This window comes from Phalacrocorax carbo, chromosome 3 (assembly GCF_963921805.1).
Source record: "Phalacrocorax carbo chromosome 3, bPhaCar2.1, whole genome shotgun sequence".
NCBI classification, from domain to species: Eukaryota; Metazoa; Chordata; class Aves; order Suliformes; family Phalacrocoracidae; genus Phalacrocorax; species Phalacrocorax carbo.
This window is the reverse complement of record NC_087515.1, coordinates 61,045,218-61,068,585: the sequence shown is the minus strand read 5'-3', so window position 1 is coordinate 61,068,585 and position 23,368 is coordinate 61,045,218. Positions and strand designations below refer to the sequence as shown.

General features: G+C 40.0%; 1 protein-coding gene across 9 annotated transcripts in view; it reads right to left on the bottom strand.

Annotated features, from left to right (window-relative positions):
* ARID1B (AT-rich interaction domain 1B) overlaps positions 1-23,368 on the bottom strand; it is a 337,378-nt gene that overhangs the window by 233,947 nt on the left and 80,063 nt on the right. For all 9 annotated transcript variants that reach the window (XM_064447082.1, XM_064447088.1, XM_064447085.1 and 6 more), the window contains exon 3: positions 18,626-18,772. In XM_064447082.1, the coding sequence (XP_064303152.1) occupies positions 18,626-18,772 (147 nt within the window). The remainder of the gene's footprint in view (positions 1-18,625; positions 18,773-23,368) is intronic.

Genomic DNA, 23,368 nt, shown 5'->3' with positions numbered 1-23,368 from the left:
ATGCACACGCTCCCGGGACGAAGGGGCAGGGGACGCCGTCCTCCCCACCCCACCGCGGCCTGAACGTCACCTTGCTGCTGCTTATCAAGGGCTGTCCTGACAGCCCCGTGTCCGTATCAACAGTTACTGCTCCCGCACAGACTCGGAGGCAGCTGGCTTGCAGAGCAGGAAAGCTTTCTGTCTCTGTTTTTAGCCCTGCTCCTGACAGAGGGAAATTTGTTAACAACCGCACTGTTTCCATTCAGCCCCTTCCGTCGCTTTAGACCCTCCTGCATTATTCTAAGGGACACAGAAAATTCAACGGGGCTAATGAAACGAACTCCAGCAAACCTGATATGATGTAAACCCAGCAATAAACAATCCTATCCCTAAGCCTGTGCCAAGTAAAATCAAGAAACACTTAAAAGGCCAGCACTTCAATGTGGTTACCAGCAGAGGGTAACAATTAGGCTTAAGGGTGACAAAGGCTGATGGCTGAATGATTATTATCCCCTGTGACCCCCCGCGCTCCCCCCCGCCCAGATTTCCACTTGTCACACAGCTCTCCTGCTGCGCACACCAGCAGGTTCCTGTGGATTAACAGTGAGGTTTAAAATCAACAAATGGCACAAGGCCTCCATTCAGCAGCCTTCACCCCAGTACAAAGGAGTAGAAAGGTGCAGGACAGCTTCACAATAGGCAAACAAATGAGCAAACCTCTGCTTTCCTTTTTATTTAAAAATGTGCGTGCGCGCACACACACTCACACACATGCACGCTAGGGGTTGTCACTGGGTAGGCATGTGTAATAAACCCAGCAACCCCAGATTTCAACTTCCAGTTCAGCGTTTGGCTCTCTTCTTCCTAATTCTTAAAAAAATACATCAAATAAGAACCACTTGTTAAAACAACAACAACAAAAAAAAAACACCCAGAAATACCAAGAGTGGTGAAAAAGGACAAATGGAATACTCAATTTAGGAGATGTCATTTTAGAAACACAATTGTTCCTTTTTTGCATACAGACACTACAGGATGTTGCTGGGAAGCAAAACGTGTTTTATATTTTGAAAAATCAAGAGCCATTAATTCCTTACAAAATACCAAGTATGGTTTTTCCCACATGTTTGCAAGATTTTAACCTCACTTCCTACTGAAATTTCCAGGGGGACTGGAGGGAGGGTGGGAAGAGACAGCACTCTTTCTCACGAGAAAAACTGCATGTTGAATGGAATTTATTTTTACCTGGGTATTTGAAGACTGACTATGAAACGTCTTTCCACAGACTGAAGAGCACATAAAAAAACCCTGCACATGACACCCTTTGCCTTTTTAAATACACCATTTTCATAGTGCTTTCCTCTCTGACTGTGGAAAAATCAATCTTTTTGCTCAATTCTAGATGAGGTTTGGAAACAAACACTGCAGACATCCGTGTTTGTTACGATGTGGATACCTGTGCATTCCAAACGGGAATGAGATCGCATACTCTTATGTTCTCTGTAAAGCCATTTAGATACTTGGATCTCTTTAAACTTGGAAAGTGGCTCTTCAGAAGTCAAGAATCAGTTTGCTCTCAGTAAGTTGCAGGCATGGGAATCTCCCAGATGAAATATGCATGGCGTTGTGTGTATAATTTTATGTGTTTATACATATGCACTGTCCAATAAAAACAGTCCATTTATATACTAAACATAATGACAATTAAATAATAGTGTATTTCACAAAGAAGTTGGCTTTATAACCAAAATAGTGCTTAGTATAATTTTTACTGAAAAACAGAGGAAAGAAAATCCCTACTGCCTTTCTTCATTTCTGCATTAGGAAACTTTGTTAACATACAGCATATTACAGAATAGATACAACAGATTTTGAAAGGTAAGTAAGGACAGAAGTATTAGGGTAAATTGTCCGTCACTGAAGAAATGCATGGAATTGGCAATTCTCACTTTCAGTTTTGAAAGGTCATTTTACTCTACAGCATCTAGGAATGGATTTATTGGGGACTAAACATAGGGAACATAAGGGGAAAAGGAACGTGTTCCCATGTGTTGTGCTACAGTCACGGCTGAAGAGTCCCCTGTTGATACTGGGGCTCAATCTTCTCCTGGGATCCCTGATTTTTTTCTTTTAACTCTGAATATTTTATCCATCAATGACATCAGCTTTCAAAGCAAAGCCTATGATTTTTTTATGAATCACAGAAAATCCTTCCTCCCATAGAAGACGAGCATGTGTGTAAGAGAGAAATCCAGGCTTTTATAAACAGAAGGCTACAAGTTTCCACTCAGAACTTCCCAACTTGGCACAAACCCAATCATATCATAACTGTTATAGCACAAACTGTCAACAAAGTTGTAAAATAACTAAAAGCAGGGTTTCCCCCATCAGATTTTAGAAAAAGCACTGGGACAAATAATCTGCAAGTCATAAGCATATCTTAAAATAGCTGAAGTTCAGACTGTTTTCACAAAACATTTATACTCTGAAGCAGGTAGGAAAAAACCCCCTATGCCTACATATACACAGCCTAAGACCTACATATTGGGTAAGCTGTTCAGAAATCAATCCATATCATTACGCAAATATAATAATTGGATAACAACAACCACCTACTGCTTATCATCCACAGAGCCAGGTCTAGTTATTTACCTCCTGTTCATGTACACTTCTGGCTTGACCTGTAAATTGTGGTATATGGAGCTCAAGTTTGAGGAGTAAGGGAGGAAACAGGGTATTTTCTTCCCTCTTATTCTCTGTTATTGTATTCATCTTACAAACTTTTGAAGTATGAAATTCTGGTGTGCGATTTCACTAACACAGAGGTTTCTGAATGACCAGCTGAGCCAGTGCACCAGCCTGCAAGAAAGTCAAAGGCCCCTTGTTCCTACTTCCCCCAGTTCCTGCAGCTGGACACACACACTCTTGAGTTTGTGTTGGGTCTTTACTAGGCCACTTTGTGAAATGGTGCAACTTAAAACTTGCCAGAAAAATAACCCCTTTCTCCCTAGCTTTATCACGGATTACTAAGCAGAGCTGGCCTCGGGAAGGGTTGGGTGAGTGGAACAGGAGGAGGGAAATGCCCTCCTTTGGCAGCAGCCAGCCAGTAGCCCAGCTCCACCAGCCACCAAACTGCAGCCCACGTCAACTGCTCTGCAACCATTTTGGAGCAGGCCACAGAGAGACAACCTTTTCCCTTTTGATGTGCAATGCTAATTAGCATCATACTTTCACTCTCTAGCTGGACCTAGTTTTAAACAAGTAAGTCTGTCCACATTTACATGTTCTCTGCAAACCTGAATGAATATAGTGCTGATAATGCTTGAAACCGTGTAGATGAAATGCACGTTTGTTTTAAGTTCTACTGAAGAAGATAAGATCTAATTATTAAATAGTTTAAACTATTTTCATGGAAAATGAAAGCATGGTGGAAATATTTAATGTTTGGAGGAAAACACATTTAAAGAAGGGCTGGGTGAGAAATATTATTCAGGCTTCATACACTTCTACTGCAGCAAATCTCAGAGGGATAACATGACCACCCAAGAAGATAAGTACCATGATGGTTAAATAGACGGAAAATAATTTATGGAAAATAATACACTAGACTTCAATTCAAAAAAACTCATTAAAAACTATTTTAGCTCATGTTCTTGATTCAGCTGGTTGATCCTGAGAAGACTTCAAGTGTGAATTCTACAGCAATGTGACAACAGCAAAACTGAAAGCAAATGTTAATTTTTTTTTTCCCCAGACCACTTGAGAATGGCAGTCAGGACCCAGTGCAGCAGCTAAGAGGAGCATTCAGCCTGACAATACAAGATCATTTTACTCATCTCTGAAGGGACACTATAGAACAGAAAGAAGGCAAGTGAAATGTTAGGGCCTATAAAAGGACATTCCTTGTTATCACTTAGCCAAGTATCTGTTTGTTTTGTGTAGGTAAATACACACCAACACATTTCCCCTCTTTCCACCTTCTGCAGTAAAAGGCTACAATAAAAAAGAATTGCTTACCAGAATGGTGACGTATCGCTATACAGCCAACTTCTAGCCCAACCTTAATACCTAACATGTCACCTCCCAAGTTGTACACTCTCTGGCAGCACAAAACTGACAACAAAGGACAGCCAACCTGTTAGAGGAATATTGTAGGTAAGGCTGCAGTCAGAAAAAATGTTATGCCCAGGGGCACAGGCAACACTGAGTCTCACGCAAGCAGCCAACAGAATGCAGCCCTGTGTGGAACAATCCACTAAGGACAAAAAAGCAGAGAGGTGTGCTTGCATCCCAGGCAGAGGGTCTGCAGAGGTCCTGCAGGACACAGATGGATTCCTGCAGAAGATCCTGGGTCAAGAAGAAATGCATATATATGTCTTCAATTTTATGAATCAGAAATGGGAAAAAACCCAAACCAAAACAGGAAAGGAAATTGATATCTTACAGCTGGAGAACACTGTGTACAAACCAGCAAGTCTTACTGCACAGAGGGAACAGGTGAGTGCAGGAAAAAATTCTTCGGTAGGTCCCTGCAACTCTTACGTCAACAAAAAAATGAAGAGTGTGCTAACCACTGGAGCTGGATTACCAGTGCAGTCTGGTAATCCCCTTCAACATGCTAGTCTGTGTTAACGTGATGAAGTGAATTAACCATGCTCATAACTGGAATATGTAAATAATTTCAGGCCATACCACCACCACCACAGAAACCTGAATGGACACAAGAAAGCAGCTGTCCTGAAGTATGGCAAGCAACAGGCTAGCATCTACCTCAACATGCTGATGCTATTTGCTGACTGTTGCTTCAGTGGGGCTGGCAAGCAGCGACTGCTCTTCTTTCAGGTGGTTATAATTTTCCCCGCAGTCAAGCCAGGGCAGGATTGTGCCCCCAGAAACAAAGTTGATACATTAATTTACTAAGTTGTTTTGGTGTTCATCTTCATTACAAGTAGAGGGAGTCAGGAGTGTCAGAGAAGTGCCAAAGCAAAATACTAATTTCCTTTCCCAAAAGGAGATAATTCATCCAGACATCTTATCTAACTCCTCAGAAAAAAATCCTACCATGTACCTGGAGAAATTTAGATGCCTCAGGAACAGTCCAGTCATTGTCAGTAGGCCATCTCATCTTCTTCAATGTTATTAATACCTTCCATTCCAAGATACCTGCAGTTTAATTCTAAAACTTATTTTTTCACAGATCTCTTTTTTAACTAACTAACAAAAAAAAAAAAATCTACATTTGGAACACCATTTTCTCCCTTCAGGATCCCAATTATCAGAGAATGACAACTAAGTGAAGACTTAAGACACTAGAGGGGGAAGGAAAAAATATACTTTGCGTAGCAGGCTGCCGCTAATGCAAAAGATAGTTAACTTAGGTAAGCAAATGTATTATTAAGGCTGAGTCCATCAACTCTCAGGAAGTTATTAGAAACTCAGACTACTTAACTATGGAAGGTTTTCCCCTGCAGAATACACTGAAAGCATTTTAAATGCAGGTAAGGTCAAAAAAAGCCTCCCACATCTTACAGGAAGAACATTGTTTGTTTGGACAGCAGAGCTGCTAGTCACATAACAGGTAATCTGAGCCAACTAACAAGAGAGAAGGGTCTCTCTTCCTAAACACTCTAGTCCATTTTCACATGTGTCTCATCTATATGGCCTCCAGAAGCCATATTAAGCAAGTGACACAGGAAGAACTCCAAGATGAAATCATTCTCGGAAACCCTTATCCTGCTGTTCTCTTTCCACCACTATTGCATTCCGTGGATCACAGAGCATATCAATAGTGGATTTAAGTCAAAACCAAGACATTTCTTCTAGTTTCCTTCTCTCATAGTTGTAACACACCACATGAAAAAAAACGAGGCCAGTTTCATCTTTGTATTAAAATGTTACTGGTGCACTTTACACAGCCTGATGAACAGCTGTCAGTTCTCCATTTACAGGCAAAAAAAAAAAGGTAGTTTCTTTGTTCTACATCTGTAAAGTTCTAATTTGAATGAAGAGATGAGAGAGAACCTGAAGAGGTAATCTGAGAAATATAACTTGAAAATAAGGGCTAAAACAAGCATTTTCCTTCCATTTTTTTCCCAGGTCTATAGAGCTTTTTGGACTTTTCCTTAAAAAAACCCTACAAGGCTGGGCAGTCCAACCATGCTTTCATTTTCTACACCCACTCCTTCCTCTCCCTGACCATTCTTTCACTAACAAAGCTATATTTTTTTTAGAGAGCGGGGGGGAGAGAGCTCGCCCTGGCAGCTTTTACATGTCCTATTCTCGATAGTAATTTGGGACAGACTACCACGTTAATGTGATGACTTATGGATTTTTTGCCATCCAGTGTCCTGCCCTGCCAAACTAGTCCTTCCTAACACTCTGGGAGGAACACATCTTCTCAGCAAACCCGGGACATGGAGATGGGCTGAAAAAAAGCTCTGCACCCGGAAGAGCAAGCTAAACCCAACAAAAGGCAGGAGAGGGACGGGATTTAAAATCTACGATTTCTTTCAACTCAGCTGCTGCAGAAGCGGGTTGCTGGGGGGCTCCGTGCCCCAGAGGGCAGCAGCCTGCCCCAGACGGCCTGCTGCCGCCGCAGAAGCTCTCCCAAGCATACGGCTCGCTGGCAGAAACGAGGTCAGAGCACTGCCCGCAGCTTACAGCAGAGCTGAAAGCCTGAAGCCAGCTTACAGAATAAAGAGAAAAGCTGCGCCGAGAGCAGCTGCTACCTCTAGGCTAATCGAGCTAGGTACCCAAGGATGAGACCTCCTCACTTGAGACAGGGAAACATTTCTTCAGTGTTTTCTTAGGGGCACGTCTGCAACTGTGCTTTGAGGTAGAAGCCAGGACTCCATCTAAAGGCTCATGAAAACCCGCAAATCTGTGAGGAAGGGTTGCAAGCAATACCCAAAACAATACTGAGGTGGCATAAAATACCCAGAATGGTGAGGTTTGTTTTGTGTGTATGTTCCCTTCTCCCTCCTCCCCACAAATATAAAACTATGTTATGTTATAGACAACATTTATGTCTTAGTCCAGTGACACCTGTTAACTTATTCCCTAATACTCCACCACGGAGGTCTCTCAAAAAAAAAACCCACCACCCACAAACAAACAAATAAAACCCCCCACACAAAACAAAACCCACGACTGGAATGAGCTTTATCTACTATTTTAGCAACACAGAACCATAGGAGAAGGAATTGAATTGAAGTTCAGATGCAAAGTCGTCTGTAATAATTTTGGTAAAGAAGGTCTTCTCAGCTGGACTCTACTGTTTTGGTTAACTTAATATTTCAGTATGTGAGAGGGTTTGCGTGTTACACTTGGGGCTACTGGACATAGAGAATTAGCTGCATTACCATCCTCTCCTTCTCTGCAGTCTGTGAAGACACAGGGTATCTGCAAAACAATTTTTAAATCCAGCCATCAGGATCCAGCCATTAGGAAAAATATCTTAGTCCAAGGAGTGGAAAGAGAACAATAATTTACAGAAGGAAGCACCCAGCAGCAGAAGCAATTCAATGGACTGCACAATACAACAGTTGAAACCAACAGCAGCAAACGATTACCTTAATCTTTGAGGTAGAAAAGACTTCACCACCATCACCACAACCACGATTTTTTCGAAAAAAGTATTCCCAACTAGGTTGGTGTTAGGAGTGGTTGGAAGAGGGTGGAGTAGGGTAGAGAACAAGTGAAAGTGATGAAAACTTAAAACTCTGAGACCGGACCACTGGCTACTCTAATACAGCAACAAAAAGTCACTGACTTCCATTAAAAGTTGGTAAAGGACTGCTAGGTAATAGACCAACAATAAACCTCTCCTCTTTTTTTTTTTTTTGTGAGGGTGAAGGAGCACGATCTTTATGAATTCTGTAGGCAGACACCCCAAACCCAAACACATATAGTTAGTTATTTAATTTTCTACCAGAAAACAAGCATGGGGAAGATACACAAGGTGGGTACTTGGCAATCGGGGAGAAGCACAAGGAAGGCACGGAGAGAGGCTGTGCACTTGCAGAGCTTAATTTATTGAGGAACGGCTCACCAAGACCAACAGTTGTTCTCCTCTCTCCCACAACAAAAACACCAAGCAGTTTTGTCAACATGTAAAGGTAAACTTGTTTTTAAGTGGTATCTTATTTGCTTTGATTTGCTATTTCATTCTTTGTTGCCCATATCTGATTGCAACAACTAAAACGCCCTGTATGATTTCAGCTGCACACACCAAAATCTATTCTAAATCCTACTATAGTAGGAGAGAAATGCAGTAAAAGGGAAATATTGGAAAGGATAATGAATACACATAAAATATATGCTGACCTATATTCAGATCATACATTGTCTGAACAACAAAATCCCAATTCAAAATACAGAAAACTATATGTACAATAAACATCTTCAATTATTAACGAAATATGATCAGACAAAAAAATACACAGTGGTAAATTTTATGCCAGGAAATATTAACAAACTTATTTTCCCTACCTCTGAGGAAAATAATGTGTGCTAATTTAAAGGCTGTAAGAGAATACTGCTGCACTGCAACTGGCCATGAGGTGTAATTTACAAGACCACTAAAATTTGGAATATATACTGCTCACACAGAAATTTAAAAAAAAAAAAAAAGGCAAACCCAAACAGACTACCACCCAGATTTATTAGTACTTTTCAGACTTCACACTTTATCACTTGTTTCATAGTACTACACTATTTGCATGTTAAAATGTTTCTTAAAACGGGATTTGTGCATTTATATTCCAAAACATTTGTGTAGACAACTTTGTCTATGAACAGATATCAGATTAATGGATTATAAAGTAAAAGACTATTACATGATCAGGTATCCTCTGATAAACTCTCTATTCTGTTTAACTTACTGCTAAATTTCAAAGCTATGGATAAAATTATTTCTGGGATATTAATTTTGCTCTCAGAATAACAGTAAAAAAAAATCATAATTGAGTAATAAGGAGAGTGGTAAGGGGAGCAACAATAGCTATGATCACTAATCTCCTAAAACAAAATAGTTTTTATCGGCCTGCATTCCAACAGTTTTACTATCAAGTTAATTAATAGACTCCTACGCTAATATCTAAATGCCAAGCAATTAATGGCACTGAACTATAAATGGCTTTGTCTTTGCTCTTGTAGAGTTATTTTATAAAGCAAATGCAATTCTATCACTTCACTGATTTATTGCAGGCTTTGTGAGGTTAATATTCCCAAGCAATCGCAAAATAAAGAACTGCTTTAATTAACCTTCTGTGATTTAAATACTGAGAGAAATCAGAATTTAGAAACTTTAAATACCACCAGCATAACAACAACAATAATAATACTTTGTGGATCAAAGCCAAGCCACTGATTTGAGAACTTTGAGGAACACATTTGAACATGTGTATCCTACTGTATTTCTAAATTCATTAAGAAGACTTTTCTCTAAGCATAACATACTAAATCCATGATAGATTTCACATAGTTTTTGTAGTTGAGATGAAAAATGTTTCCTTTCAGGATTATTTGCTTATAAATACTGAAATGTTTAGTTTGAAAAAATGATTCAGTATCCCCATCTTTTGCACTAGAATGCTTTGCAGAGATTTTTGTTATTGACATGGGACATTGCCCACTGAATCCATAAACTGATTGCACGTAAGTAACTGACCACTTAAAAATAAAGGAGCAAAAGAGGGCTTCCCTCTTCTCCCCAGACTAAATTGTCTCTTTCCAATTTAGCTGAAAGGAGGGTCTTACTGCCAGAGTTTCTTTATGATATTGTATGCTACCTTCATTTTAGTACATGAAAAAAACTTAACAGAACTCACGTCTTTCTGCATTACTCATCTTAAAAGCACAAGAGCTGCAATATGTCTACTAGGTTTAGGATGACAGAAAAAGAGGGGATAAAAATTAAAAACCAGCAAGGTATGGGTGGTCATGAACTTTCCTGCCAATCAGGTTTGCAGCGTGCTCTGACCCATCTCCTCTGACTATCCAGCCAGCTACCATCAAACCCCCAGCAGCAGCAGATGCCTGAAGAGGTGCACTTGCTGCTTTCTCGGGAGAAGAAAGCTGACCTTCAAAATTCCTCCTCCAAGCTGCAAACAGAAAATCCTGCTTTCAGCAGAAAACCATTAATAGATGAACACAGCAAAAGAACATACAGTCTGGGAGAACATTTATGATGAGGCAACTTTAAACTGAAGACAGAGGCAAACAAATACTTACACTGACAGCCCTTTGGAAGACTATAAAACAGAAGCATAAACGAGTTCGCTACATTTTATACATAAACAGTAGTACCACTTTGCAAGATAAAATACTTCTCCCTTCCCAGTAATATGACTTAACAAATCCAAGTTATTACAAAGACAGATACATGTAAGGGATAATTATACATGCTAGCTTTAAAGGTTTCAGACCTAATAGACTGGAGTTGATTATTATTTGGCTAAATCGATCATCATGTCTGTAAATGCTCGCTTTAAAACAACAGGAGTGAGAAAGTCTCAAAAATCTGAATGCAGTTTTTTGGGTTTGGTCGACATGCCTTCAGCAAAAATAAGCCTGTGCTGCTGTGAGTGCTGCTCCGTGCTATGCCCTCAATTTTGTTTTTGAGCTCAGGTGTGAGTTTACAGACAATTATCCTTGCTTTTTCTGCCTGACTCTATTCCTGCTAGCTACTTGGCTCTAGAAGATCATTCTCCAAGTCAGACAAGCTAGCACCTATTATAATCTTATAAATACAGATATAAATCACTGAGGGAAAAAGAGAAAGGTTTGACACATTTCCTGGAATGATGTAAGCGATGCTGAGCAAACAAGAGCATTCCCCAAATGGACAATAATCAGCTATTCCCACTACTGGGAGAAGATGTAGCACAACAGGATTCACAGTTTCACTGAACTCCTGAGATGAGTAAGTAACCTCCACCACAGAGATAAATAACCATATGCTTCAGACTTATTTGCTATCATAGCAGCATCATGATTATGAAATAAGACTTTATAAAAGCAGAAATCTAACTGGCAAAGACTTCAATCAGTTAAATGTTCACTGAACCTACACAGGTTCAAACCTCATTTGCCCTTCCTGAAAACATCATGCGCTTAAGAAAGGCTCAAAATGGATAAACTAGTTTTATGCACAAGATCAGTACAGTTCCCAAATATTTTAACAGTTTGTTTTAAAATCCATTTGGTGTTCAGCAAGGTAAGGCGACAACTGCCTTTCAGAGGTGCTGGTGGCATGTCTAGAAGCCAGGATTTGAGTCATGGTGCATGACTTTGGAGGTCAGTTGCTGAAAGCCTGCTCCCCTTGCCTTCTCCAAGTCCAGCCAAACTTTATTACAGACACAAAAAGTCAAGGCTACACTCTGCCTTTTGATATCTATCTGGTCTCTCTGAAGTAGGCTGGCAACACAAGTTCAGCATACCAGAGCGGATGCCTTCATAAAAAGTAATACTGTTGTTTTTCCTTGTCTCTAATTTCAGGTCCCACAAAAAGGAGGCTGGAAAAGCTGGCAGAAATACGTATTTCAGTGTGAGATTTTTCACCTAGATGTTTTGTTGTCAGGCATTTCTCTGCTCGCTACGTATAAGCAGCCCTGGTTTCTAAAAGCCAACCAAGAAGCACCCATCAAAGCAAAAGCTCTCAGTGCTATGAACTTGTGGTTGAATGGTTTAAAGTAACCACGTCCCCCTTCTAGCTCTTTATCCTGCAAAGAAAATAATTGCTTCTAAGCTGAAAACAAGTCCAGCATTTCAAGACAGTGTGAAAATACACTGGGCACTAGGTACCTCTGCTGCTGAGATGACGTCAGCCATGAAGGATTTATGGTACACAACAAGCAGTGGTGTCAGCCACTGCTGATGATGGCAGGCAACAATCTCTTCTGAACATTAAATTTGATTATGAGTTCTCATATAACTGTAATAGCCAGCTTCCACAAAGAATGCTTTCCTGTATGCCTGGCAGCAAACGTCAGATTAACATACAAGCTGCTTCTTTCCCAGATCTCCTGTGGTTCACAACACAACAAATATTAAGTGCAACCACTCATCTAGTGGTAGATGATTACAGACACAAGAGTTAAAAGGACAGAAGGACAAACAATTTTTATTATAAATTTAACCTGTGGGCAGCTATACGTTACCTGCAAGGCCTTGTATATTCTAAAAGAAGTTTAATTTAAATTCTGCAGAAGTTAAGGCTAAACTACTATATAGTCAACTGCTAATCCTGTACCACTTTCTAGTAAACTACAGAGTGACGATTTTATTGAAAAACAGTAATTGCATTGAGACATAAAACTTAAATTTGAACTCGTTGAGGATTGTCTGTATTACTAATGAATTTGGTATTTGCGTGTAACACAACTATTCCTAACTTACAACAGCAGTATTTTTGTACAGTGTTACATCCCAAAACAGCTTGACAATGTTAATTAACATGCTGCTTATTACACTGTTAAAAGAGCTTTAGCAGCTCACATCAAATTTAAAAATAATACTTCATCCTCATTGTACCAAAATCACTTTAATAATTTGATGCATTTTGCCACAATACAATTTGTTCTGTTTTCATGACAGTCATACAGCTTGGGCATGAAAACAGATTAATTAGTTTCACATTTTGTTCACATTTTCAAAGACTGCTTCAAATTGGGTAATGTTTTATCTGTCCTACCTTGCACTGACTCAACACTAGAAACAGATGTCCTCACAAGAACATTCTCATCACGGTCTCAGGCTTGCGACTGAGACTAGTTCAAATGACTGTCACCAGTTCAGAAACAAACCTGAAATTTATGGCCTCCACTGATCCCAGTTCAGGGAACTGGAGAGAAGCCACAGCCCCTTGTGGGAGCATAAGTAGTCCCCAGACCTCTGCCCAGGGTCACCAACTGAGGCAACACCGGAGATGCTCCCCACCTCGTCAGCACGCCACCTCCCTGCTTTGGATGCCTTCCTATCTGGGACTACTGAAACGGTTCACAAATTCTTACTGGCCTGAACTGCATTCACTGCCCTGGCCCACTCGCTGAAAAAAAGCACTAGTTATTCTACTCTTTGTCCCGTAACAATTTGGGTTGAAAAAAATCTCATCATGATCAGTAGGTTTATCAGAGGGTAAGTTTTTATAAGGGGGGGGGGGGGGGGAAAGGACACACGGCAAGGATTTGGCGAGCTTTTAGAACATATTAATAAAACCTGACAGTGAGAGAGTCTTATTTGTTTATAAAACTTTTTCTCCCTTTAAATAAAAACAGACTAAAGACTGAGCCCAAACTGCTTAACTGTTCCTTTAAGTCATTTAAAAGAAACGATGGTAACCCCACAGGAATGGTGTAAAAACACCATGCACCACGTGTACACTGTCAACCAGAAGGACCAATGCCTCAGGAAAGTCCACACCCCACCTCAAGGACCTGCTACACTTTTTCCCCCCTTTTAATCTCATGACTGCATGTGAGAAAAGGGATCAGCATAATCCTGCTCTATTCTGGAAATTTGTAAGCAGAAAGCTTCCAGGAATACTTGAAACAAAAAATGACTTCAGGATAACAGTAGCAGGTGTAGAATAAAATAACTGGGTTTGTTTAACTAAGAGTAAGACCATAATTATTTTTCAGCTCCGTTTCATCTGTCAAAAAGTGATATGGTCCCAACTCATAAAATAACACATTAAACCTCAAAGGCACGATCCTTTCTTGATACATATGAACACATGCTACATAAAACAAGAAAATATATAAACATGGCTGTTTAAAAAACAGTTGAAAAGCATAACCCAAAATATACATCGCACTATCTTAACAAAATAATGTTTAATGATGACAGTTTAAGTTTGCAATTACACTACATTCTTGAGCAAAATATCACTTCTACTTATGGCAAAAAATTTAAAACTGCAAAACCAACTAAAGCATTTATTCATTTATATGCCATTTCAAGATGAAAAACCTTGCCAAGGGCAACACTGTAGTAGTGTAGCACATCCTTCTCTTCTCTTTTAAAGAGCAGTAAAGGTAAAAATAAGTTTAAAAAAAGGCAATATCTACATCTACTGGCATATCTAATGATCAGTGAATCTGCTACTGCAATAAATTTGCTTAAAACAAAGCTCTTCCTTTAATGCTTTTTACACAGCAGGCTCCTGATATGAAGAGGGGATGACTGATGCTGGCTTACAATATGGCTTTATAGTAAACTATGCTGATATTACTATGAAATCACCTCTTACAAAACTCCCTTTCTGCCCACCATGCAATCATTTAACAGAGATCTAAACAACTTACAGTTCAAACATTCAAATAAATTCCACTCTCCTCCTTCCCCTCTACACTTACTATAAGAATGGAAAGCCACAAGTCACTGGAACAGTCCCAGAAATTATTTTATCTGTTTACTTTTATTGACAAGATTGCATATTGAATCCAAGTGAGTCAGGGAAAAGGAGCAACAGCTTCACACTTCCACATACATGAGAAATTAAGATGAGTACCAATTCCAAGACAGAGCACTAGGAGTTATACCTGACCACAGAAGCTCGCTCACATTATGTCTAAAAGAGCAAAAATAAAACATTATCCATATGAAATTTTTTATTAGTTTTCCCTCCATAATAGGATACCCGCTATATCACACTGCAGGGTTTTACATAAAAGGAAAGCAGTGGCAAGAAAAAGTCCATCATCCATCCAGAGCAAACACTACTTTCAGCTTGATAATCTCCAAAACAAGTAGACTGACATAAATCTACACAGGAAATAATACAGCAGGAAAAAGAAGACAAATTACTGAGAAGCCCCCTTTCTCCAGTCTGGCATCTCTTCTCCATCCTGAAATAAAACCAGTGCGATCACACTCACATGACAAAGGCAGCAATCAGGGAGCTGGCTTATTTACCCTAAAACAGAACACGAAGCAGCTTCTCCTCACAGCTGCTCCCCTGCTACAAGCGAGTTCAGCTTCCAGTCCACCAGGCACAGAATAGTGTGTGAACTCTTTGGGGCAAAGACCACCTTTTTGTTATGTACTTGGAGAATGACGAGAACAATAATTTCCTGATCTACAGCTGGGGCTACCATGAACTACTTCAATATTATTAGAGTGATTTTCTCTTGCTTCATGACGCAACCATGCTCTCCAGGAAAAACAGTTGTAGTCTAAAGTTTTCCCATAATTCTGCTAGCCAGCATGAGGCAAAAATGTCTTTGGAGGCCTGCTTCTCTTCTTGAGAAACTGACATTTTGAAACAATTGACATTATACATTCCTAAAAATTGTGACCATTCAAACTAGGACTTTGCACCAGTGTTGAGTACAAAAGCAACAAAATCAATATAAAAAGACAAAAATAAAACCCAGTTAAGAATACAGATAACATGGAGGAAATTCATTTGCAAGCTGGAAAGAAAGAGCAAAACTAAGGATGACAGACAAAGGATGATGATTGTATGACTGAGACTACCTCAGTTTTCTAATTGATGGGATTATATAAACGGGAGGTACTGATATTAAGAGTAGAAAGACACACCAACTGGTGCAACAGCATTATATGATTTTGTAGTTTATTTTTAAATTCTATTTAGAATATGTAAATCTAATATTAAATCATAGCAACACAGAATCGCATAGGTTTGAAGAGACTTTCAGAGAGAGGTCATGTACTCAAACCTCCAGCTCAACTCAAGTCTAGCAAGAACAGGGTGTTCGGGGGCCTTGCCTAGTTGAATTTTGAGCATCTCCAAGGATGGAGATTCCAGTCTCTGTGGACTCTTTCCGGTGTTTGAAAACCCTCATGGCGATTTTGGGGTTTTCTTTTCTTACCAAGTTGCAACTTCCCTTGTCCGAGTCTGCCCCCACTGCCTCCTCTCCTTCCACTGTGCACCTCTGAGATGAGAGGGCTCTGTTCTCTCCCACATCCTCCCATTTGGTAGCTGGTAAACATCAGTAAGATCTCCCTTGGGCTTTCTCTTCATAAGGCTGCCCAATATATCCAATTCTGTGAACTCTGCCCTTAAACCTCCTAAAGCTATATTAATACCTACTCCTATTTCTCTTGCTAATATTTTAATCAAGTAAACTCTAATTTTCAAATTATTTTCAAAAGATAATCAGAAACGTGTATGCTTAAATAAGCACAGTTTTTACAATTTTTGTCCTAGCAGCAGAATTTGATGTACACTCCCAATTTTTTTGTTATCCTAGTGTTAATTTTCATATTGTGCACTGGTTACCTCTTGACAATAACTCTATTATGCATCATCAGCACAAAACACTGCTGCTGAAGCGTCAAAAGTATAGATTTTCAACTTCTTGTGTTAGGAATTTGTTTTCTACATTAGCAGTTCCCAAAGAATGGGAAGGAACACAGTGGTGACATTTTACAGAGAGACATTAGAGACAAGGTGTTCACCTGATGACCCTCCTTGAGCCAGAGGGAAGAGCAGCGACAGAACCAATCTGGAGACAGGGAAAAGGAAAGGGACAAGCCCCAAGGAGTTACGGACTACTTATTATTTATATTAAATAGTCCCATCTACACACAGATACTCCAGGAAAAGACTATGTAATTCAGAACCTAGGATCTGAGTTCAAAACTTAAGAGGCTGACCACCACTGAAGAACAGGATAACCAACCAGCCATTCACAAACCATGAAGAATTTCAGGTGTGATTCTCAAACTAAGGATTACCAACTGCAAAGGCTGTGTTGGTGAGGACCTAGCAGAGCATCTAAATTTGAAGATTTGGACAAAAGTGCCTATTGACCTTGAGGTGCCTGTATCACCCCTGGAGCCTGGATTGAGACACTCCTTCAATGCACCCTCAAATCCTCAAAGAAGAAATTTGGCTACATTGAGGTTGGTATCTTCTACCTGTGAACCTGTCCCTGCCTTTCTCTTCATCTCAGTCTCTGAAGTCCATGATATATGGAAGGCTTTACTCACAATTTGCCTTTATCCTCTTCTACGATACCCCAATCACTTCATTGCACAAACCGTCACTTTACTGACTATGATAGCAAATGACGTAATTGGAACACATATCAACAGATAAATCAGTATCTTGTTATTTCATAAGGCCTGAATACTTGGTATGGTTTTAAAACTAAAATACTCAATCCATTCAACTGACAGTATTTAAAATGTGATGAGGTGTCCGAGGCAGCAAAAAAAACCCCTTTCAATTTCACAAACTGATCTGTAGAAAATGGAGCAGCTGCGTTTCTTCTATATTGTAGACCATATTACTAGGATTTTATCTGCTGAGACTTTACCAAGATGGTTATGAACAGTATTTTCAAGTCATAGAGAAATCAAGCATTTAATGCCAAAGTGAAAAGGGAGAAAATTAAATTTAAAGACACAACTGCAATCTTTAAAGTTGCAGTTACATATTATCCAAAAGATGGAAAGTGGTGACATTTACAAGAACATCATAGATACAATTAAGAATTCTATTTCATAAACCATCCAGCATTTTAATGAAAAAAGTTAATTCTCAATGGAATTTTAAAATGTAGATGAAGAAAAATTAACATGTAATTACACAGTTAAATTATCATAGCTTTATTTTAAAATCAAAGGAGGGGAGCCTCCTGTATCATTGCTACTTACAGCATCTTTTGTTAGTTATTTTACACACTATTTTTATTTCAGGCTAAGATTTCTACATTGCACCAGCATTATCCCAAAATGTTAATCAACCATGCCTGACAGAATTCCCCAGTGATTTGCAGCAAGTGCTGATGCTTCCACTAATACCCAGTCTTGAGCAACTCACTTTTGTTAGATTTCCCAGGATGGTGAGTATGCTTTAGTTTCATCCTTCCATTTCCAGATCACCTCTCCATGATTAACAGAGCTGAGACTGCAGACAGAACTGAGCCTACACATAGAGCTGCATCAGCTGTGGACATCCATTTTGTTCAGTATCTAAAATCTGGGTGTTTCTCAAGCTCAGGGAAGCAGACCCATACATTATCACTTCTGATCTTAGTTAACAGAATCGCTTTAAATGAATTTTAATGGCTAACATATAAAGTACAATTCAAGAACTGCAATGGATATTGAGTTATGTGGTTTCACTAACCGGATGCGCAAACTGACAACATTCAAATTAATAGTGGTAACATCAATTTAAAATATCTCCTAGGAAGCTCCCTTGACAAAGCAGCTCCAAAATGTCTTGAACTCATCTATCCTCAAATGAAATAACACGAAAAACTAAATGGTAGTGACCATGTTAGATGCAGGAGCTCTAAACAACATTTGCCCTGTGAGGGGAAAACAAAGCAAAATGAAAGCAAGGAAAACCTCCAGCCTCCACTGATATCTGATCAAGAAACTGTTACTTCTTTTTAAAAGCAGAATTAATAGTTGCTGGGATATATATACTGGCTTTATTAAAAAAGCTGATATAAAATAAAGCCTGAAAGTGTGTGCAGATGTATGTGCGTGTATATCCCCAAACACTTTTCAGAAGGATGTTGTCTGATTCCGTGTTTATTTAATTTTGGTTTTAACACTGTTGTCTCAAAAAGGGGTTGGGTGGGTTTGGTTTCATTTCACACAGATCATGGTTACACTTCCAGCTCCAGGGCGGCTGTCAGTAGTGGAGGACGGTGCTTACCTGCTGAGCCTGGTACCTCTGCTGGGCCTGCGACAGATATTGTGCCTGGGGTGGCAGGTGCTGAGGCTGCGGCTGCTGGTTGTAGTACGGCTGCTGGCCCTGCTGGCAGTAGCCACTTACACCTTGCTGACCATACTGAGGCGGTATCTGTTGGAAGAGCCAAGCAAAGCAAATGCATGAGTTGAAGCAGGAGGACATGAGATCAAGCTATGTTACATCTGTATGGCAAACCTGACCAGAAGTGGTATCCTCAGCTACATACCTAACCCAACAGCCCTACTCTTTTACTCAGCAGTTAATGCAAGCCCTTAGATCATCTTGCCTGAGCAGATGGAGTAAGCCCAAGTGCTCTGTATAGTTATTCTTTGCAGGAAGAGCTTCTAGGGAAATACTATGCTTCTGAACATCACGATCCCATAATGCCCAGCCTTAAAATACAGAAGCAGTTATCTGAAATATTTGCTCTCCATAGGCACAGTATTGAGGCAAATTGACTAGAGGACTCAGTCTGATGTACTGAGCCAAAAGCAGAATTGTGGAAGAACAGACACACTTCTAAAAGACATATTCAAAGATAGATGCCTTTTTTTTTCTCATCTTCTTTTTTAAGCAATAAAGTACTAATTTTTGTGAAATGCTTTGCCCATAGCCCTCAAGTTTTTAGCATTTCTGTGTTTAAGGCTTACAGAAAGAAGCTTAGGGTTTGGCAGGTTTTTGTTTTTGTCAGTTCAGTCTCTCTCAGTCTCCTCCCCCCTACTAAGATAAACCTAAAAAAACCCCAAACAAACAACCCAAACAAAAACACCAGTGCAACACAAAGTGACATATTACAAGTCCTATTGACAGACAAATCAGCACATGTACCATGCACTTAGAACCACACACACGCACTGAGAATTTAAGTTATAACCAAAAGCAAGTCAATTATAACATCAGAGGAATTTTCTGCATCAGTTTAGTCTGTAAGCCTTGTATCAACAGACACTGACATTTTCTTGAGGTATTTGAAAGAGCACACTTTCAACAAGCTCCTGATATTGTGTCTATATTGACCCTATTTTAGGTACCTGTGCTTTTCCCCAAACACCGGTATTTAGTACCATTTCAGATGAATGACAGATGCAAGACAGGACTTCTCTCTTCTAGAATAGGTGTCCCACTGGTCCTGCACATCCCTGCCCTAAGCAAATGTCTTGGATACCTGAGCACATCTGATAGGCTTTGATCTCTGAATTGTTCCCACTGAGTCTATGATACACCGATAAATCTGTTTACTCAACATGTAAACACATACCTGTTCTACCTAAAGTTAACTTACTACATTCACTCAACAATACAGTAATATTTGCTAGACAAGAATAATAATATGAAGTTAAATTTAAACATGTGTGTAGGTTGTTTTTACTATCACAACTTGATCTGCTCTGATTACTTCTGCCAGAAGCTGGTAGTCCTACTACTTGCTAACTCCTAAGGTCAGCACTGTAACTCCACTTCTGCACTTGTTCTCTTTGCTTGCATTTCCATCTCCTTCACCATCATTTCACAGGCAGTTAGATGTTTCTGTGACCAAAGTAACCCTTTTTGTCAAATACCCTCTCCCTGCTGATGCATAAATGAGGCAGTTATAATGCAGACTAAAAGGGGTGTGTTGGAATATCATCAGGAAAACAGACAGCTGGAGTCTGGGATCTGACAGAAGACCACATGGTGATTTGCCCATCAGCTGCAAAGGTCACAGAGCCTGGACTGGTTCCTAGGAAATGAAGAGAAGAAACCTATGTTGCGGTCCATCTGGGTCCCAGTAACACTAAGACGAAAAGGAGAGATATCCTGACAGGAAAATATGGGCTTCTGGAAACAAGAAGAAAAAGAGAATTTGAATGCCCGTTGACAGGATGGTGACAAAGCAAGAGATCAGATTCATCAGGAACCTGAGTATTTCTAGAATACAGATACTTGCACAGGAGGGCTGGAGCTCATCTGAACATAGGAGCCAGGTCACTGGTACCTAAGGATCAAGGAAGTGAAATTTTAAACTGACGAGCGGGGATTAGAAGAACACAGGGTTCAAAAGCATGTCATTGCTATGACAAATGAAGGCATTGAGATTCTGGGTCATCAAGTGAAGATGCCAAGAAGTAGACACACAGATGACTGCAGAATAAACAGGGCAGCAAGAAAAAAAATCCAACAATACATTGCCTTCTACACAAAGGGGGAGAAGAAGAAAAACTGGAACATCAAGCCTCAAACTAAAGCAGTAGCAGCAGTCGTATCAGAAATCTAACAGGGAGACAAATAGTGGGTTGCTATTTGCATCCTCCTAGGATATAAATACATAGGGAAGACAGCTGATGACAAAGTAATCTTATATGCTACATAGAGTTTAGAAACAAATCAAAACAAAACTCCACCTCACCCAGCAGCAGAGGCCTGGAGCTTGCTCGGATCAGGAGGAGCGAATGCTGGGACAGCCAGGCACGGCTGGACTATGGCAACACTGACAGCAGCACACCAAGCGAGATCAGCAAAAGCACGGTGCGATATACAGAGGGAGATTTCAACTTCTCCCATGCAGACTGAGCAAGCAGACTACAAAGCAGAGACTGAAGTATCTGGTAACTACCAAAGGTTGTTCTTGGAGCTGCTGGTTAGGGAGCCTGCGCGAGGAGCCATTGCCTTTGGCTCAGTCCTGAGCAGCAGGAATCATCTACTACTACATCCTACAGCTGCAGAACCACTATGCATCAGTGACCATAACAGTTAAATTGAGCATCCCTACAGGAACAATGAAAACTGAGGAGTCTACTGTTGTGCTCAACTTCAAAAAGTGTAACTACATAAAAAGGAGAAAGCTTGTTAAAAGGAAGCTCTAACAGACAGATACAAGACATAAAATCTGACTGGCAGCATCAAAGCTACTTAACAACAACCACATGGAAAGCACAGAACCAATATTCACCACCTATTAAGAAAGACTTGAGAAGAGCAAAGGGACATCAGCATGGCTCATCGCAGGTTTCTAGAAGAAAAAAGGCATCCTTCAATAAGCCAACACCACGTCCAAAAGAGGAAAACAGAAAAGACTGTAAACTCTGGCACTTCAAATGTAATAAGGCAGGCCAGAAAGAACAGGAGGAACAGCTAGGAAAGGGAATCAAATCAGTAATGAATCATTTCTTCAAACACCATCAGGAACAGGAGGTCTGCCAGAAAGTCTGAAGTACCAAGTGATAATCAAGGTAGGAGAGGAGATTCAGAGAAAACAGGGCCATCACAGAGAAGATTAACAGATTTTCTGCACTAGTGGGCACTGTGGAAAAATCTTGGGAGCTTCCCATGCTGGGGTCCTCCTTTGTGAGGGACTCAACGAATGTGTCTGAATCTGATGGGGCTATTCATGGAACAAACTGACAAATGAATAGTAAGAAACACTCAAGACCACACAGTGTAACCGCAGAGGTCTAAACAAATTCAAGAATGACATAGCTGAATTACTAATGATGGTACACAGCCTCTAACTTGGAGCTGCCTTGGTAGGTGAGAATTGGCATATGGCCCTAAAAAAAAAAAAAAAAAACCCAAACAAAAAAAAAACCACAACAACAAAAACACCAAACCAAACCAAACAAAACCCACCAACTAATCAAAAAGCAATGATTTGAGTAATTTAAGACTATAAAGGACTGATGATTCTTCTGGATAAATCAGGACAGACAAAAATGAAGACCAGAATTAGGAAACATCAATACAGCTTTTGCAAAGGAAAATCTCTCTCTACAGACTTCCTGGACTTACTAGGAAGGGTCAAGCACAAAGGTTCAGAGAAATGCAACAAGAATGATCAAAAGAATAGAACAGCTTCCATACAAAGAAGCTATAATCCTCTGAGTATGGAAAACACACCAGGAAGTAAGAATATGATAGGAAACTACAAAACCATCTTGTCCAACACAACGATTAGAATGCATTAAATGGTAGAAGCTGGTAGAACCAAACTTCAGAATGAGAAAGATAGGTTCTCTAGTCACAGAGGTAGCAGATGTTTGAAACTCCTTGCCAAATGATGTTCTGAAAGCTGAAAGTTTATGCGGGCTCAAGCAAAGACTGGACAAGTTCACAAAAGGTACATCCCCTGAGGGTTACCAAATATATAGAGCCACATCTGCTCAGGAACTCCCTGAACAGAAAATAACTGGAGGCTTGGAGAGTATTGGGGGAAGTATCACATGCTTGCTTTGTTCTAACTCTTCTCTAGGCATCCAATTAAAGCCTCCATTGGAGGCAGGATACAGGGCTACATGAACCTTTGACCTGACCTGCCTATGTTCTAACCACCTCTTTGCAATACGTATTTGTGTCTTGTGAGAAAGCAACGAAAATCTGGTGCATGAGGTACTAAGTAAAAAATGTAAGCAACCTGAAGACACAGTAACACCTTGATGGCCAGAAGCTGGGAGACTGCTCCAATTTCTTAAAATTATCTCCTTAGCAATCTGCTTCCAGACACTGGTGTAAAAAAGGGGTACTGGGTTCTTCTTCTGACCTTATGTATCAGCTACTTACGTTGGAATTTTACTCCATATTCTCCCAATCCAAAGTGGTTTGGGGTTTTTTGTTTGTTTAAAAAAAAAACCCAACAAACTCGCAAAACACAACAATAATCCTAATGCTACATGTTCTTTTAGGTGCTATACTCTTCTGTGCAGAGATCCGTCACTGCTGCCTTAGCAGAACACT